The sequence below is a fragment of the Dreissena polymorpha genome, chromosome 4, assembly GCF_020536995.1.
Source record: "Dreissena polymorpha isolate Duluth1 chromosome 4, UMN_Dpol_1.0, whole genome shotgun sequence".
NCBI lineage: Eukaryota > Metazoa > Mollusca > Bivalvia > Myida > Dreissenidae > Dreissena > Dreissena polymorpha.
The window spans coordinates 129852167-129872391 of record NC_068358.1 but is presented as its reverse complement, the minus strand read 5'-3'; the positions used below and the strand labels follow the sequence as shown (position 1 = coordinate 129872391).

Genomic DNA, 20225 nt, shown 5'->3' with positions numbered 1-20225 from the left:
TTTTGAAATATATTTAGAAAAAATGTTACTTAGAACTGTTTCGCACTAAACAGATAGCACATAAATATTCATATTATATCATTTAATTATGGGAAAAAGTTCTAAGTGACAATTATTCATAAAAAAAATCTTCATACTTTATTTATTGCAATGATTTGTTACCTAAACATTGTATTTTTAACCAGGTTTTCCGAAGGAAAAAACTGGTTATTAGATTGGCGAATGCGGGCGGGCTGGCGGGCTGGCTGGCGGGCGGGCGGGCGGAACAAGCTTGTCCGGGCCATAACTATGTCGTTAATAGTCAGATTTTAAAATCATTTGGCACATTTGTTCACCATCATTGGACGGTGTGTCGCGCGAAATAAATACTTCGATATCTCCAAGGTCAAGGTCACACTTTGAGTTCAAAGGTCAAAAATGGCCATAAATGAGCTTGTCCTGGCCATAACTATGTCATTCATTGTGAGATTTTAAAATCATTTGGCACATTTGTTCACCATCATGGGACGGTGTGTCGCACGAAAGAATCACGTCAATATCTCCAATGTCAAGGTCGCCACGACTAAAAAAATTTTTTTTTTTAAACAAACTTACAAAGGGGGTTAATTTTGTTTGTTCATTTCAAAAGTTCAGTTTGAGTTTTCTCCCTTTATCAGATTTTTTTTCCACAAAGAAAACCTGGTTTTGTGACAATTTTGTCCCTTGTTTTAAATTATACTTCAAACTAAATTGTTTAACTAGACCCACTATTAGGTAATTTATAATAATTTATAATAATAACAATTTGTTGTTGTGGTGTGTGTTTCCAACAAACAATGACATGTCAAAAAAAGTTGAATTATTTAAACTAACCTGATTCACAAATAATTTGTTCATTCCTACCTGAAACCTTTTTAAATTTAAATGGTGAGGTTTTTATCTTTTTTGCTATGTTCTATCATATTTGTAAAATTAGTTTATAGATTGGTAGATTTTCGACATACAATGAAGGTGGTATGTCTTGAGCTTTTATAGTATGACCCTAGTATATAGAGCGAACACACACAAAAGGCAAGCAACAACAGCATCAATCATAATGCATAATAGAACTTTTTAGAATTATGCTTTATTAAAAAGCTGTGGAGAGTCTAATTATCATTAGAGTAGCATATCTGTATGCAGAACCCAAGTAAAAATGACGCAAGTGGGCCGTAGCTATCTCACATTCTCATCATATAATGCCACAACCTGAATGTATAATATTAGGCTTGCATAAAGCACTATTACTATTCAGAATATTTTAATTTACCATTTACCTACGATTCCACAAAACCATTAACGCCTTCATGTTTAATGATATTAAAATATTTCATAATTACGGTCATACAATATAATGTGAATACCATGCAAAAGTAATGAAGCACTGGGCTACAGACCTAGTATGGTACAATAAAAATACATGATTCATAATCATGATTTAATAATGCAACAAGCAACATTTGTTCTGAAATAACAAGCTAGTTTGCGTTTCTTATCAAACACAGTCATTGTAACAGGTACTTCACATCTCATACACAGACATGTTAAAAATTACTTTCAATTGCATAATTATGGTCATTATAAGTAACAACTACTTCCCATCTCATAAACACAGTCAAAGAACTTAATACTTCACATCACATAAACACAGTCATGGTACTAATAACTTCCATTCTTATAAACACAGTCATATTGTAGTAACTAATTCACATAAAAAACACTCAATAATTACTCTCAGACACTTAAAACAAAATAGTACAAGTTTGTGTCCAATCATTTAGATCCACAAAAGTATTCCCAAAAGACAGTGTCCTTAAATTAAGCGTCATCTGGATATGCATTGCATTGACATTCAAATATTCATGTTGTATGAACCTAACTCATGTAGTATATTGAGAATAGGCATATTGACTTAGATAACTGAATTGTTATAAGGCAATAATTAACAAAACAATTAATTATTTTCAAATTATCATAATTGGCACAAATTGGCATCATTCAGTAACAGTTGTTCATGAAATGATACAAAACAAAAAGAAAGTTCATACATTAAGCAACACTCATTGGTACCTTACGGCAATAATTTTAACTGCATACCACTTGTGGTGCTTACAGTTTCATCAGGCCTAGGATCATGAAACTTCATAGGTAGATTGATCATGACTCGCAGATGACCCCTATTGATTTTCAGGTCACTAGGTCAAAGGTCAAGGTCACAGTGACCCGAAATAGTAAAATAGTTTCCGGATGATAACTCAAGAACGCTTAGGCCTAGGATCATGAAACTTGATAGGTATCATGACTCGCAGATGACCCCTATTGATTTTCAGGTCACTAGGTCAAAGGTCAAGGTCACGATGACCCAAAATAGTAAAATGGTTTCCGGATGATAACTGAAGAATGCTTATTCCTAGGATCATGAAACTTCATAGGTACATTGATCATGACTCGCAGATGACCCCTATTGATTTTCAGGTCACTAGGTCAAAGGTCAAGGTCACGGTGACCCGAAATAGTAAAATGGTGTCCGGATGATAACTCAAGAATGCTTATGGCTAGGATCATGAAACTTCATAGGTACATTGATCATGAGTGGCAGATGACCCCTATTGATTTTCAGGTCACTAGGTCAAGGTCACAGTGACAAAAACCATATTCACACAATGGCTCTCACTACAACGGAGAGCCCATATGGGGGGCATGCATGTTTTAAAAACAGCCCTTGTTATTTACAATATCCCACATAACCATAATGTTGCAAAAACAGTTACATTCTTAGTCACACTCTATGGAACTCTCTGATAATGTGTCCCTCTTTTTTAAGCCATTTTCCACCCAAAAATAAATCCTTCAATGCTTTTAATACAATCATTCTTATGGAGAAAAATATAGAGGCTTATTTCAATAAAATCTATTTTGTGTGTAAAAAAACACACACTTTAATATGTTTATGTTCAAAAGCTCTAGGCACAAATAACATTAATTTTGTATTTCATCCTGTACTTTGTACAAACTAATGTATTAATCTAGTTGCATTTATCGAAACAATTTTTTATTACAATCACACAATCTTTAGTATATGTCCTTTTTTACTGATTTTTATTGAAGTTTTGGTCAGTTACATGTCCATTAAAAATGTTATCTGCATAATTAAAGTTATTTTAGTGTTAGTGGACTGAAATGTAGCCATAAAGCCCCTTCTTGTAGTTCATAGCAAGCTCAGGTCACAGTTTTTAAACATATATCCTTTGGGATGGTATAACTTATAATAAGGTTTAATAGAACAAAGAAGAAATTAATTGTCAGTAAATATTAATGAACTGAGATATAAACTATGTGGAATTAAAAATCTAATAAAATTCATTTTCATGATTAAGAAGGGCAAAAAAGATGTGGTGAGCTTTTGGAATTAGATCAGCAACACACAATGAAATGCGATCATTGTACTTATTTAGGGGAATTGGGATAGGATCATTCCTAAGCTGCAACAGACACATTTTCTTTGCATCAGGAGTGCTATCAGATGTCCGCCTTAACCTAGTTAGCAGGTTTACAGACAAAAAGGTTGTGGTTTCATGACTGTATTTGATAAAATACTTATTGGGTTCTTCAACAATCAGCTTCAGGATCTTGATTTCGCTTTTATAAACCTTAACTCGCCCATCACTTAAGTAAAAATTCTTCAAAGACTTACTTACAGACTTAAAGTCAAAAAAATCACAAAGGGACATTTCTTTGACTGTATAAGGATTATTTCTGCGAGCAGATTGAATAATACTTGCCCACTGAGCTGTAGTGTATACAGTCATGTGCCTAGAAGCACACTCTATTGCAGCATGCACACTGCAGTGCTCCAGCTAGGATTTGAAAAGGGCAGGGGGGCTTTTTTGTGAAAAGGGCACTTTCGACGCGCAGTATTTTGTGAAAAGGGCACTTTCGACAAGCAGTATTTTGTGAAAAGGGCACGTTCGAGCGCGCGGGTGTTTCTGGAATGCTTTCTATTGCATGTTAATTTATATGTTATAAATGATTGTATTATTCCCATTATTATTAAACCATTCAAATATAATGTCTACAATGAGGATTAAACTAATTACAATGTAATAAGGGATTTATGAATTATCATATGTAAAAAAAAAAAAAAAATATTTTTTTGGGGGGGGGGGGGGGGGCAGGGCGGAGGTTCGGGAGGGCAGGGCGCCGTGCCCTTCGATTTAGGCCTAGCTGGAGCACTGCACTGTCTCGTTGAATGTGTGGCCCTTTTCTAAATATTTGTGTTCAATGGAACACAGATCAAAATTATTTAAGGCATACCACAGCATTGAGATGTACTGTTTATTTTTATTTTGAGCAATGCAGTTATCTGAATAAAATATAATTTTTTTGCAGCCATTCTGACTTTTCTCCTTAATAAAATGATATACACAGGACGCTATCTCGCTGGACCCTCTCCCTCCAATACTTTCATTCCATACATACGCATGCCCATCGGCATTCCCAAGATTGTAAATTGTAAAATTGTATGTATTTAATCTACGCTTATAATAAAATGTGGAGACAAACCCTTTCGGTGTTAAAAGCACCTCTTCAAGATCAAAACATGCTACTGTTACTGTGTTATCTTGTTTTGCCAAGTTTTTGTCAAGCTGTTTCTGTTCATTAACTAATGTTTTGTTTTTAATTTGATGTGAATATTCTTCCTGCAATTTATTTTTTTCTGTTTCTGAAGCATTTTTATATGAGATGCACAAATTACATTGATCTTTGATGGGTTTATGAAAACTGACATTGTACTCATGCAGTATTGAATATTTTCCTACATGTATATATGTGTGTAATTTTACTTTTTATATTCAAAGGTAGAGCAGGACTGACAATAAAGCTCATACATTTTTTTCAAATTTAAAGAACTGTCAAGGTACTGTTTATTGGTATCTTTTCGGCAATAATGTGAGTCAATTGTAGGGAAGGTCACTCTTATGTGTTCACGCACAGATTCTAACATATTTTCAGGGGTTCTATTAATTCGACTCCGTTCAGACAACCCTCTTCCCTTTTTCCCCGCTACACCTATATCCTCAGATTTACTATGTGATGTTACTACAACTCTGTTTGAAATGGCAAGGGTGTCTAAGAAAAATATTTTGCAAACCCTTTTTGTTGTACTTAGACCGATATTTGGTAGAAAAAACTTGTATGAGTATGTCCGTCTTGATTCCAATTTTTCTATGCCACGAGCCTTTTGTACTTTGTTTGAGAATTTTAAAATAAAATTCCTTTGCCTACTAAGTAGACAACCAAGATTCCAATAGGAATGAAAGATATCTTCTCCGTTGGCCATGTTAAAGTTCTCGTGGCATTTGAACCTGCAATTACAGCCACAACCAGATTTTAGTTCTCTTTGTCTCTTTGACTGACCTAGTTTGTTTTTATAACTTTTACCCTCATTTCTTAGCCTTTTAACTATATTTCTTTTCCATTCTTTTTCGTTCCTTACCCTCTTCCTACCCTGTCTGATACCTTTGACATTTTCGGTGTGTGTCCTTTCTGCAGTTGCATTAATTGTTGTATCAGGACCAACTGTATCCGATGTCATATTTTGACTAACTGTAAAATTTACAAGCACTTTTTACTAAACCTTTTACTTCTTTTAGCTAATAACCCAGGCGAAATGAAGGCCATATGACCATGGTCTACCATGGTAGACAATGATTAAACCATGGTCGACCATGGTCATATGACCATGGTTTACCATGGTAGACCACGTTTTGTTAAATAGCACCAGTCTTTGACCATGGTCATCATTACAGTTTGTAAACATGGTAAAAATTGTGAAGGATATAGGTGCTGCTAACAAAAACATAAAAATTAATATTATTCAATTCTGTTGAAGTTAAGTGAGTTACAACAATGTACTTCATTAAAAAGGTCCTAAAACTGCTTAAGAGCTTGTTATCATTAAAATATGCAACAGATATTTAAAGGTGATACATAATAAAATATGAGCATTTGAATTAATCACTAAAAATGCAATATTTTCATTTAAGATACAAGTTGATGATTGAAGATCACTAGCAACGCTCACACTGATAAGCATGTCAAATACAGGAGTGCAAAAACAATTTTCTTTTGCTAAAATGTTTTACTTTGTATAAATTTTTGTACGGCGTGCACTTTAGCCGTCACATCTTTTATTGACCCAAACTTTTTTTAAATGACCGACAGAAAAATGTTATACAGCCTTCGGTCCAACTGTGCGTGGTTTGGCATCTAATTTTGAATAAGATGCTTTTCCTGTTACTGAATGTTATATTATGTAGCTTTCTGGGAAAAGCTTTAACATCAGAATTTTACGGCTGAATACATATTATCTTCATGTGAAATGGAATCTTCTAAGTCAGACGTGGTGTGATTGTTGTACTTTACTTCATCATTGGATGATAACATTTCTGATGGGCTTGTTGGTGTTTCCGATTTCAATGACGATGGGCGTGTAGGTGTTTCCAAATTCAATGACATTGCCAACTCTTTCTCATCTGATGTTGTCAACAGTATTTTAGGTGGAGCAGTAGACAGACTTTTCTTTTTTTCGAGTGGTTGATCTGAGTCGACTTGCTCTTGGTCTGATCTGATCTTTCTCTTGAGATGACGGAAGTCGTCCTTAAGTGTACGGAAATCTTCTTTTTGGGCATTGAACTCCTTCTTAGAAACACAACTGAAAAACAAACAAGACATGTTTTTGTAACAGGATGTGATAATAGTCCTCTACCAGTAGTTTTACTAAGGATGTGGTTTTAAGTTTAAGAGTTGGAGCTCTAATTAAGTTTCAGAGAATTTTTTACCTTTGTCCTTCAATGTAATATAAACCTCAGACAGAACAAAAATAAATTGTCGGGTATTAACTACACCCTGCCATCTATATAACGCCACCAGCGACACCAGGTGTAGTACAATAAATTGCTCTTTTGTCAAATAGTCAAGCTAACAAGAGCCGCTAGCGGTTCCAACGCCTGACTCTTTGTGTGCTGGTCGATGAGATCTAACTACCTATGAAGTTTCATGTCGATATCTTATATACTTTTCAAGATATGAGCCACATCAAAGTTTTTGCATGCAGACGACGCTGACACAGACGCAGTTATGGCAATAGCCAGATTTTTTCTTCAAAACAGACGGGCTTAACATGAGGCCATAGTGATGCAAAAGCTATTATCCTGATTTTATTTATTGGTGTTTTATGCCGCCTTCAGCCATCTTTCAGTCACATTGAAGCAATTAGGAAGATGCTTTTGGTTAATCTCTCACATTACAACACAACCGATGGGATTGAAACCACCTACATGTTGGAATCTAGTTAAAATGATTACAGTGATTCAAGCCCAATATAATATACATGTTACTTCTAAATATAGAGGCTATAGCTTATTAACTGGGAAATTTATGCAGAAACATACTACTGAAATAGAATTTCGAAGAGTGACCTTATTGACTGCAAACATGTTAGAGGTATTCACTTACTCTTTGTGTGTATCATTTTGCACACCTGTTGTTCTTTTCAGCAGCAGGGATTCTGCAAGTTTTTTTGGGGCTTTTTGTTGGAGGACAGCTGTTAAAGGAAACAAGAAATGCCCTTAAGAGTGCAACAGCTGCAAAATAAATGCTGCATGCAAAACTGCACACATGTTTAACATTTAATTACTGTCACCTCAAAAACAAGAAAGTAGGTCAGTGGGTCAAGGTATCTGTCTGTCAAGATCAGAATTAAAATTTGAATACAAAATTGCATCTCTTTCATATTTTTGAGGCTACAGCAGTGAAACTCAGATGAGCTAAAATGTCAAATGCACTTAAATCGAGCAAGTATTCTGAAAAATTCTTTGATGACCCTATATCGTTCACCTGAGCATAAGAAAACAAAGTTTTTTTAAAGATCCTAAAAGCTCATCATGCGTACACACCATGATCACTACGTGCCCAGGTGAGCTGAAAATGTGAAAATGTATTTACCATCTGTCAGCTGTTTGTGATTGTCAATGTTTCCATTGCTCTTGTCAACCCCTACATTGGAGACACTATTGAATGGTAGTGGAGTCATTGAATCACCACCTGCCAGCTTTCTGTTTTTATTAGCTCACCTGAGCGATAGCTGGAGGTGAGCTATTGTGATCACTCAGCGTCCGGCGTCTGTCCGTCCGTCCGTCCGTCTGTAAACAATTTGTAAACATCTTCTTCTACCAAACCATTGAGCCAATTTCAAGTAAATTTCATGTGGAGCATCCCTAGGTCATGGGACAAAAGAATTGTAAAAAAAAATTTGATCACATAACCAAGATGGCCGCCATGACCATATATGGTAAAAACCTTAAAAAATCTTCTTGTCAGAAACCGCTCATCAGATTTTCAAAAAATTTCACAGGGATGACCTTTGAAGGCTCCCCTAAAAAAGTTGTTCAAAGAAATTTGATTCGTCTAAAAACATGGCCGCAGGAGCTCGTTGAACTTTGCATGTTTATTTGTTTTTGCCTATTTTGTGAAAACTTTCGAAAATCTTCCACATTTTTTGTCCGATCCTTTCCAAATTTGCACAGTGTCTTTATATCAATGAGGACACGAACCCTACAAAAAATGAGCATAATTGGTCCATGAAGTACAGAATTACCTCCCCTTGAATTGAGAAAATGGTGTTTATGCAATGAAGTCCAAATTTTTCATCCAATTTTTTCCAAACTTGTAAGGATTTAGCATGGTTCAAACAAGGGAAACAACTACGGTTTATGCATGTTCTTTTTATTATAGATTTGCCTCCCTTTAATTCATTCAAAATCTCATTTTACAGCAGAGATTCCAAATCTGACCTGTAAATGAGCCCCATATTTACTGCCAGTGCTAGGTTACCTTTTCCCATTTGATCATTCTTAAGTATTGGTCTTGTAATGCTGCTACTGCTTCTGCTACTGCTACTGCTGCTACTACTACTACTACTACTACTACTACTACTACTACTACTACTACTACTACTACTACTTCTACTACTACTACTACTACTACTTCTACTACTACTACTACCACTACTACTACTACTACTACTACTACTACTACTATTACTATTACTACTACTACTACTACTACTACGACGACTGCGACGACGACGCCGGAGGACGAGGACGACGGGGACGACGACGACCACCACCACCACCACCACCACCACCACCACCACCCCACCACCAGGCGAAGAGGACGGACGGCGACGACGAGGCAATACTACGACGACGGGGACCAAGACGTACGACGACGAAGACAAAGAGGACGACGAGACGACTACGAAGGCTGCGGTCGACTACTAACTACTATACTACTACGTCTTACTACACTACTACTTCTACTACTACTACTACTACTATCTACTTCTACTACTTACTACAACTACTCTTACTACTACTACTACTACTACTACTACCACTACTATCTACTTACTACTACTACTACGACTACTACACCAGCCCCACCCCACCACCACCACCACCATTCACCAGTGACAAAAAACGTTATTCACACAATGGCTGCTACTACAACTTATAGCCCATATAGGGGGGCATGCATGTTTTACAAACAGCCCTTGTTTCTATGGGATTTTAACCACAACTGTTCATGTTTATCTCCGACACATATTTTTAGGTCACCTGTCATGAAGTGACACGGTGAGCTTATGTGATCGTGTGATGTCCGGCATCCGTTGTGCGTGCCTGCGTTTGTCCGTGTGTCCGTCCGTCAACAATTTGTTTGTGTAGACAGTAGAGGTCACAGTTTGCATCCAATTTTGATGAAATTTGGTCAAATGTTTATCTTGATGAAATCCGGTTTGGGATTGTATTTGGGTCATCTGGGGTCAAAAACAAGGTCACTAGGTCAAATAATAGAACAACCTTCTGTAGACAATAGAGGTCACAGTTTTCATCCAATCTTTATGAAATTTGGTCAGAATGTTTATCTTGATGAAATCTGGGTTGGGATTTTATTTGGGTCATCTGGGGTCAAAAACTAGGTCACTAGGTCAAATAATAGAAAAACCTTGTGTAGACATTAGAGATCACAGTTTTCATCCAACCTTTATGAAATTTGGTCAGAATTCTTGATGAAATCTGGGTGGGATTGTATTTGGATCATCTGGGGTAAAAATCTAGGTCAAATAAATAGAAAAACCTTGTGTTGACAATAGAGGTCACAGTTTTCATCCAATATTTATGAACTGTTGTCAGAATGTTTATCTTGATGAAATCTGGATTGGGATTGTATTTGGGTCATCTAGAGTCAGGAACTAGGTCACTAGGTCAAATCATAGAAAAACATTGTGTAGACAATAGAGGTCATAGTTTTCATCTGATCTTAATGAGTCAGGTGAGCGATTCAGGGCCATCATGACCCTCTTGTTGGGTTCATTATTGGCTGGTGTCGTTGTGGACACTGAAAATATTAAAGAGTATTTCAAAAACAGTAATAAAGAAAACACTTTGATTGTTAACATAAAAAATACGCTTTGATTGTAAAACCGGGCCAAGATAGCCCAAAGGTCTGAGATCCCAGCCCTGCTTTATATATTACCACTGACAATTGTGTCCATAGCAAAGACACTGGTAAATCCATGTTGCGATCGCATTTTAGTCAATAAATTCACGTATTGACATAGAGTCGGAGCTAAAAACACATATTGACTACTTGCACATGCGCAATCGCCTGGTTCGAAAACAGACATGCGCCGATTTGCTTTAATGAATAACGACATCATGCATGGGAGAAAATAAAAGGATGGACAAAACTAACCGTTTAGTTCACAAAGATAAATTAGCATGCCACGGGCAAATTTTACAGCAAGATATAGATTGTATTTTGCTTAAAGGGTTTGTTGCATTGTAAAATAAATAAATGAATAAATATTGTGTGTAAGTTCAGCGCAATCAATGAGCAGTGAAGCGAAATGTTTTTTCCCCAAGATGGAAACGTAGTGGATGGAGAAAGTAAATTGGCTTGGAAATCAATGAAAGGTATGATGATGTAACATTTTTCATTTTTCCTGTAATTTAACTTAAAACTTTAAATGAAATTTTCGTTTTGCCACACATTGTTTTCATGCATGCAAGATTTAATAATAAAATAGTTATTGATTGCAATTTCGGTCAATAGAAATTACCATGCAATAATTGTATAGTATAATCAAAATCACCTAGGCCAAGAAATGAAAAAGTTGTAGCTGGGATATAGCGAAATAAAATTTTATCAACTCAGAGACTGATAAATGCAAGTTTCAGTGCTGGATGAAAATTTTCAACTAAGAAAAATGAATGTTTAAGTAAGATTTTGTTTCCGTAAATATCTTTGAAGGTAGTGGGTTCTTATGTTTCTTATATTTAAGAATATATAGAGAATTTACTTCCTTACCACCTGTTGCTTGTTTGTGCTTGTCCTTTTTTCCAACAACCTTTTCATCCCCCTCTTTGGAACCATTATCGATTGGAGTCGTTGATTCTCCACCTGTAAGTTTTTTGTGCACATTCTCATTATTGACTGGTGTTAATGTCCCTGAAAATTGAAAAATATTCCAGCTAAGGCTGACATTAAAAAATTATTTGGAGTTACCCAACAGACTCGCACAAATGTTGTCAACTCAACTTTTTTTGGTCTTCCTAAAGTGCGATTTTTTATCGTGTAATATGTACTTGTGTGTGTAGAAAAGGAATAAAAAAATATTATATAATCCAGACTGATCGACCCACCGCAAAAAACTGGGTCGGTTTGACTCGGGTAACTCCAAACAAACAATATGTTTAGGTTGGCCTAAGATTAAAAAGTAGGAACAAACTGTAAGTTTTGTTATGGTTGTTTATTTTGAATTTTATAGAAGTTACTGTTGCGCTCTGCTTCGCATAACTTGCAATAATTTCCATAAAATTCTAAATAAATAAACGATAACCTATACAAAGTACATACAAATCAAATGAGCCCCTTTAAAACAATTCTTAGTGACATCCTTGGGTATATAAATATGTAGGAAATTTACTTACCATCTGTCAGCTTGTCTCTTTTTTTATCACCCCTTCATTTGGACGTTCTTTGACTGGAGTTGTAGAGGTCACTGAAAATTAAAAAGTATAAAATTCAGTTAAGTTAACAGGGAAAACATGGCGTGTGATGAATAATTCTAACTCACCATGGCCAAGAAAAATTGTTGCAGTTGAGGAAAAATGCCCATTTTAACAAGTATGGTACTGCTGAAAAGGTAGTAAAGTAAACCTAGTGGTAAACTTAATACAATACTGTTGAAACTGGCCAGGGATTGGGAAAATACCTACTCCTAAGAACATGTCTTGTTCGGTCTACGACTGGATCAGAAGAGAGCGTGAAACGCAGTTTGTGAACCCCACTTCCTCAAGAATGAGGGTAAAACCCGTACTTACTATACCTGCTCAGACCGTACTGGATACGTCACAACACTCCCCCCACTTTTATGAAAAAAGGACCTTACTAAGTCTGGGAGTTATCTGCATGAGGGGGTCAGCAACTACAAGTAACTGCACAAAGGTTGTCCTGCAACCAAAAGAGGGTTTCTCACCAGCACCGTTCTTCACTACCTTAGTCCGTGGTCAGGATTTTCCCAATTAGAGCTATAAGCCCTACTTCTGGCCGTCTTCTTTGTCGCAAACTGCTTGGATTCTGTTGATTTTCAGTCATGAGTCACAGACCCAATGACTTCTACTTTACTGGATTAGATTAGTACACAGCGAGTTATAAACCAAGCTGGAAACCACTAGATGCAGACCAACTGAAGGAGGGTTTTATTGAAGAAGGCTTAATTCCTCAGGCAGTGAGTACCCAGCAAGTTATAAACCCAGCTGGGACCCGCTAGATGAGAACCAGTGAGCTCAAAGCCCGACTGGTCTCTACTGAGACTGGTAAAGATGTTTTCTATTGGCCACAGAGATTTCCAACATATGTTCCACAGTAGTTCCCCAAAGTGCTGCCACCATCTCGGCCACTGTGGATATCTGGTTGGGTAAACGATACTCTGGATCCAGGTGCTGGGAAATAAGGAGCATCTGTCTTTAGGAGAAGGCGACAATCTTCAACGTTCTGTAGTGCCGCCATCTGGTCCGGAGAGAATGTCCTCACCTTGTTGGTGAACCCAAAGTATGTCCGTGAGAACCTCTAGCCACCGATTCTGGACATACTTGTTTCCAGTGAAACAATGCAGATGTATCGGATGATGCCTCCGCACATACCTCTTCAGGACATGGAGGAGCAAGAGAAACGCTTCTGCAACGCAATCACCCTTCATTCCACGGCAGTGAATCACCAGCACATGTCTATCTTCCAAGAACGGCAGCATCTTGTCCAACATCTCGACCTGATATGCCCAGTATTTCATGGGCTCTGAGTGGTCGAGTCCAACCTCTTCAAAAGCCACCATGCAAGGATTAGCTAGCAGGTTCTGGAACCTTTCCACTGCCTGGTTTACCTGAATCACACTATAACACGCATGACGTGGATGGATACCCACCCCAACAGAGATGTATTGCGGAAGATCATGCAGGTGCTGATCCGTCTGGTAGGTTTCTGGGTCACAGTAGATAGAGATGCCCCCTACAAGGGATGTTCGCCTACTCTCCTCTACCGAAACTGCATCCATCATGTCCTTCATTCCCCCATGCTGAAGCTGTTACTGGTGCAGTGTCCTGTCAAGGTGGAAATGGGTGTCAAACGCTTCAGGATACTTAGGCTGGATTGGTATGGCCTCTGCAACTGGCTGTGCATCCTCAGGGGCCTGGAAGTTTAGTACCCAATAGGCCCTCTCTTCCTCCGACAAACAAGCTGCAAGGAGTAACAATACCTTCCAGTGCAGTAGCGCACCCACGGAGTTGCACGGTTCCAAAGTGACTTTTTCCGGTATAGGCTCATGAAGGAATTTACAAAACTCCTTCATAGCTGCCTCCTGCCGCTCCGAGATTGATGTGTTGTCCAGGGTGCTAAGCATCTTCTGCATCACAAAAAAATGCCACCAACTCATCCAGCGTAATTGGTTTTCCCAAGAGCCATCTTCCAGCCTGACTTAATGCACTCCTACTCTCTCTAAGTACTCGCTCATCAGTAGGATCCAGCGTTTCGCTGAATATGGAAGGGATGTGCTCAATAAAAGCATGAGCATTTAAGTACTTCGCCTCTTCCATACAACCCGGCACCCAGCATGTCTTTTCCATCCCGCGATTCCTACTTTTCTTTTTCACCTCCTGGCGCTCCTCAGCCTTCTCTTTGGCGTGGGCAAGATCGCTGGTCTTAGCCCTTTTTAGCACTGGCATAAAAATTACCAACTCCTCTCCTCCCTTTACCGCCGGAAAATTCCTTTTCAGAATTCCTACTGGGTGCTCCGATTCTTGATCTGTACCTTATGAGCGGGCTCCACATCACGACTACTACAAGTCTTCGGACGTGCGTCCGCCCACTGGACCCGATGAGGCCGATCCTCAGAAGAGCTATAAGCCCCTTCTGACCTTGCGCCTGTCTGGAGTGATGTCCGTACAGAGTACTCCGGGTTCTTCATCGGTACCATGCAAACGGGCTCCTCCACATCGTGACGACTATAAGTCTTTGAACGCGCATCCGCCCACTGGACTCTAGACTGGTCCTCAGAAGAGCTAGAAGCCCCTTCTGAACTTGCACCTTTCTCTTTCTGGAGAGTTGACATCCCTGATAATCCAGGGTTGGAGCTACAAGCTCCCACCGCTGATGTGTCCTGTATTTCAGAAATGAGGTCCTTGGTTGGACTACAAGTCACAACCGTGCCGTCCACTTCCATGGGCTTGGCCTCTGTAGTGATATCCTTAATCGGACTACAAGTCACCACCCTGGTTTCCACTTCCATGGGCTAGGCCTCTGTACTTGTGGGAGCTTTCCTTATTTCAGGAGTGTGAGAGGAAGACTTTAGGAGTCGATGCGACCTACGAGGACTTCCCGTACTGTTACTGTTATAAAGTAAACTTAGTGGTAATCTTAATACAACACTTTAGAAACTGGCCAGGATTGGAAAAATACCTACTCCTAAGAACACGTCTTGTTCGGTCTACTTGGTTATACACCGCTTTATAAGAGAATCTGAGGGGCTCTTGACAACACAATCGCATTGACAAAGGCGTGTTATTTAAGCTGATTTTTATGTCACCCACCACTATAGTGGGGGACATATTGTTTTTGCCCTGTCTGTTGGTTTGTTGGTTGGTTGGTTTGTTTGGTCAAACTTTAACATTTTGCAATAACTTTTGCAATATTGAAGATAGCAACTTGATATTTGGCATGCATGTGTATCTCATGGAGATGAACATTTTGAGTGGTGAAAGGTCAAGGTCATCCTTCAAGGTCAAATGTCAAATATAAAGCTTCAAAGCGGCGCAAAAAGGGACATAGTGCTTCTGACAAACACACATCTTGTTTTTTTCATAATTTTCCTTGTGGATAATGAAATAAGGTGATTTACTGGTTAAATTAAATGAAATAAATAGAACATCCAGAAAATACTTGCTAACCAGTATAGAAAGTTTTAGAAACGCATTTTAAATTGAAAGTTATATGAAGTTACACAAATGCTCAGTGTATTTTAAAGAGTATCCAGCTACAGTAGATTTCCAAACGAATGTCATGCTTTAATAGCAAAGTCAAGTACCGGTATGTTACATTGTCATTCATTTTCACAAGTATTTGATTTTAACCATTTGAGAAAACCTCTCGACTGTCCAAATAAACTCCTAACTGTTAATTAGGAGCTTCGCTACTTCCCAGTCGAATGTAGAGCCTACGATATCTTTAATATCTTTCCAACGATGGCATTGGTCGCCAATATTAACATGTCTCAACTGATGTCACTTTTGTTTTTCTGCTATTGTTCTTTTTGGCGCTAGCCAAATTTTTTGGAGCCATTTTGGAAATATACAATTCACGAAGCATGCGCAATTTGTATTCCTGGGTTTACCACATGACGATGATGATCAATCTACTTTGCGTTATTTATAGTTTTGAACTGGTAGTTACCTGGTAGACATACTCAGTAAAATTTTATTACCAAACATACTGAAAATATGAAAACTTAACAACATTTTTCAAGTACTGTTATATACCTGTCGTGATATTTTAATCAATATAAACTAATACACTGTAACTCCAATAAAACGCGCTCCGTTATAACGCTGAATCCAATATAACGCGGAGGGTGCTTGGATCCCATTTTTTCTCCAACCTGCCATTTGATTTCTGATTCAAATCCGTATTATGCAACTTCATGTATTTTCAGACAATTCACATTTTGATTGATTTATTCAACCGCTGTTGAACCAATTATAATCGCCTGGAGGTTAAACAACACGGACAGCTAATTGGTGTTAATCTGTTGTGTAATGTCAATAAAGGTGTGAAAAACTCGTGTGTCAGTGTTTATTACATGTATTCCTCATCAGAGCGGTTCAGTGCGATAATTTCCATAAGTTAAGTGCAAGCGGGATAGTTATACAATTAAAGTAATTCAAAACGATTGAAACATTCTTACTTTGATATGGTTGCAGTTTGACTATATTAAATGAGCGGCTGTGAAATATACTGCCTACTGTATAAAACAACTATTTCTGTCATTTCATTATCATTCTAGTATTATGTCAATTAATCTTTCAGTTCGTGTATAAGAAATTAAATAATGCAGATGATTTATTTACATGCGAACACAGTGTACCGGTAATTGTTAACAGAGTTTCACTTTCATTTTCGCGCGGTATCAGAAAGTCCCCGGAAAACATGTTTTTTGCATGCGTATGACGCAATAAAACAATTTTTTGTACATGAGTCGTATTGCATTCAATCTAAATTTAAAGTCGCTCGTCCAATGAAAGCTCTGCCCCATAATGCACTGTACTCTTAACACTTCTGAAAATGGCATATATGCGTACGGTTGTGTTTACGAATTTCTTAAACATATATCATCATTAATGTTCAAGATTATTATTTTTTAAGTGATGTTTCAATTTTATTGGATTATAGGATAAATGTGCACATAAGAAAAGCGGTATGTATACTGTTATCGATAAGATTCGGTTTATATGCATGTCTTTGCGTCAACACAGCATGGCAATATACATGAACTATATTATAGGCTATTCTATACCTGTTCTTATGCCCCCCTTCGAAGAAGAGGGGGTATATTGCTTTGCTCATGTCGGCCGGTCGGTCGGTAGGTCGGTCGGTCCGTCCACCAGGTGGTTTCCGGATAATAACGCAAGAACGCTTGGGGCTAGGATCATGAAACTTCATAGGTACATTGATCATGACTCGCAGATGACCCCTATTGATTTTGAGGTCACTAGGTCAAAGGTCAAGGTCACAGGTGAAGGTCACAGTTACTGGAAATAGGCATTTTAAGGATTTAGCATGGTTCAAACAAGGGAAACAACTACCGTTTATGCATGTTCTTTTTATTACAGCATTTGCCTCCCTTTAATTCATTTAAAATCTCATTTTACAGCAGAGATTCCAAATCTGACCTGTAAATGAGCCCCATATTTACTGCCAGTGCTAGGTTACCTTTTCCCATTTGATCATTCTTAAGTATTGGTATTGTAATGCTACTGCTACTGCTACTACTAATACTACTACTAATACTACTTCTACTACTACTACTACTACTACTACTCCTACTCCTCCTACTCCTCCTCCTCCTCCTCCTCCTCCTCCACCACCACTACCACCACCACCCCCCCCCCCCACCACCACCACCACCATCACCACCACAGTAACAAAAAACGTATTCACACAATGGCTGCTACTACAACTTATAGCCCAAACAGGGGGGCATGCATGTTTTACAAACAGCCCTTGTTTTTATAGCGCCCTGCAGTAATTGAGCTCAAAACCTATATCGCTGTTTTGCGCCTTGGACCCCATTGACCGCGCTATATTGGAGTTACAGTGTAATTGTAAAATAATACTGTATTTTAGAACTTTTCTTTTTTCATCAATCTGGTTGACAGCCCCTTTAAATAATTAAGTACACAGGTAAAATTGCAGTTGCTTTAATTTCATTCATTACTCAAATAAGCAGCATTGTTGAAAAATCATGGTTGTCAACACAGCATGTTACTGTATACACTGTATTCTGTCTTCTTATACGTCGGTTTTTAAAAACGGGACGTATTAAAGTTTCACTCTTGGCGGGCGGGCGGTGTCTACAGCAGTGTCCGCTCTCTTATTCAAATAGTTTTCATCCCATCTTCACCAAACTTGGTCAGAAGTTATGTCTAGACAATATCTAGGTCAAGTTCGAATATGGGTAATGCCGGGTCAAAAACTAGGTCACGGGGTCACTTAGTGCATTTCAAGGATTAAGCATGGTGTCCGCTCTCTAATTGAAGAAGTTTTCACCCGATCTGAAACAAATTTGGTCAGAAGTTGTGTCTAGATGAAATGTAGGTCAAGTTCAAATATGGGTCATGCCGGGTCAAAAACAAGGTCACGAGGTTAATTAGTGCATTTCAAGCATTTAGCATGGTGTCTGCTCTCTAATTGAAGTAGTTTTCATCTGATCTTCACCTAATTTGGTCAGAAGTTGTGTCTAGATGATATGTAGGTCAAGTTCGAATATGGGTCATGCCGGGTCAAAAACGAGGTCACAAGGTCACATAGTGCATTTCAAGCATTTAGCATGGTGTCTGCTCTCTAATTGAAGTAGTTTTCATTTGACCTTCACCAAATTTAGTCAGATGTTACATTTAAATGATATCTAGGTCAAGTTCAATTATGGGTCATGCCGGGTCAATAACTAGGTCTCGAGGTCACTTCAAGTGCATTTCAAGCATTGAGCATGGTGTCCAAAACCTTCGAACGGGCGTATCTTGTGACAGTTTGGCTTTCTTGTTTTAGATTTTACCACCCCTGAGCTAATATGTTTTTCTCTTGCACAGGTATAACATCAATCATATTTATGCCCCCCTTTGAAGAAGAGGGGGTATATTGTTTTGCACATGTCGGTCGGTCGGCCCGTCAGTTGGTCCGTCCACCTGATGGTTTCCGGATGATAACTCAAGAACGCTTAGGCCTTGGATCATGAAACTTCATAGGTACATTTATCATGACTGGCAGATGACCCCTATTGATTTTCAGGTCACTAGGTCAAAGGTCAAGGTCACATTGACTCGAAATAGTAAAATGGTTTCTAGATGATAACTCAAGAATGCTTAGGCCTAGGATCATGAAACTTCATTGGTACATTGATCATGATGACCCCTAAAGATTTTCAGGTCACTAGGTCAAAGGTCAAGGTCCAGTGACTCAAAACAGTATAATGGTTTCCTGATAACTCAAGAATTTAGGCCTAGGATCATGAAACTTTATAGGTACATTGATCATGACTGGCAGATGACCCCTATTGATTTTCAGGTCACTAGGTCAAAGGTCAAGGTCACAGTGACAAAAAACGTACTCACACAATGGCTGCCACTACAACTGACAGCTGGGGGTCATGCATGTTTTACAAACAGCCCTTGTTACTAATTGTCCCTGATCACAACTTTGCTTCAATCTCATCCTACAATCTCTTATATGTGCCTTCCACACTTCATAAGTCCTGTTTAAAATACTCAATCGCCTCTTTACCTTTTCCTCCATATACCAGTGCCCCAGATAATTATTTTGGAAATAGGGTTTTCACCCATTGATTTAGAAAAATAGGGTGATTTCATTCTTTAAATAGGGTGAAATGAATTATAAAAATGCATACCTTAAAATAATTGCTGCTTCACTTCTGTTGAAGCTGCACACTTGTATTGATTCAATTACATTGTAAACTATCAAAATTAACTTAAACAAACTGATGTTTCATAACATCTGTAATCCTTGAAACTGTCCATAATATAACCTTTAAACTTTAAAAAGAATCGATAACATGAATGATTCGGCCCTTATTGGCTCTTGCTTTCTTGGTTCGAAAAAGTTAGCGATCGAATGATATTTTTGCACAACAATCGCGGACGTCTTTCGACCTCTCTTAGACCTTTTTATTTCGCATTGTAATAGAAACTAAAAGTACACAGTCATGCTTTGAAAATACATGCACAATGAGCGACGGAATAAGTCAGATTGAAAACGCATCTATGTCGTCGTAAATAGTTTGGTCAGACGCTTAATTGAAC

At 38.0% G+C, this 20225-nt stretch overlaps 2 protein-coding genes across 2 annotated transcripts in view; both read right to left on the bottom strand.

Annotated features, from left to right (window-relative positions):
* The window catches only part of LOC127876444 (ubiquitin carboxyl-terminal hydrolase 38-like), a 553141-nt gene that overhangs the window by 334084 nt on the left and 198832 nt on the right, over positions 1-20225 (bottom strand). The window lies entirely within an intron of this gene.
* LOC127878782 (putative deoxyribonuclease TATDN2) lies at positions 13133-13708 on the bottom strand. The gene has a single exon (XM_052425310.1). It carries the CDS (start codon positions 13706-13708, stop codon positions 13133-13135), a length of 576 nt encoding a protein of 191 aa, XP_052281270.1.

Coding starts and splice junctions, on each gene's coding strand:
- LOC127878782 (XM_052425310.1), bottom strand. CDS start 13,708: ATGAAGGACATGATGGATGCAGTTTCGGTAGAGGAGAGTAGGCGAACA.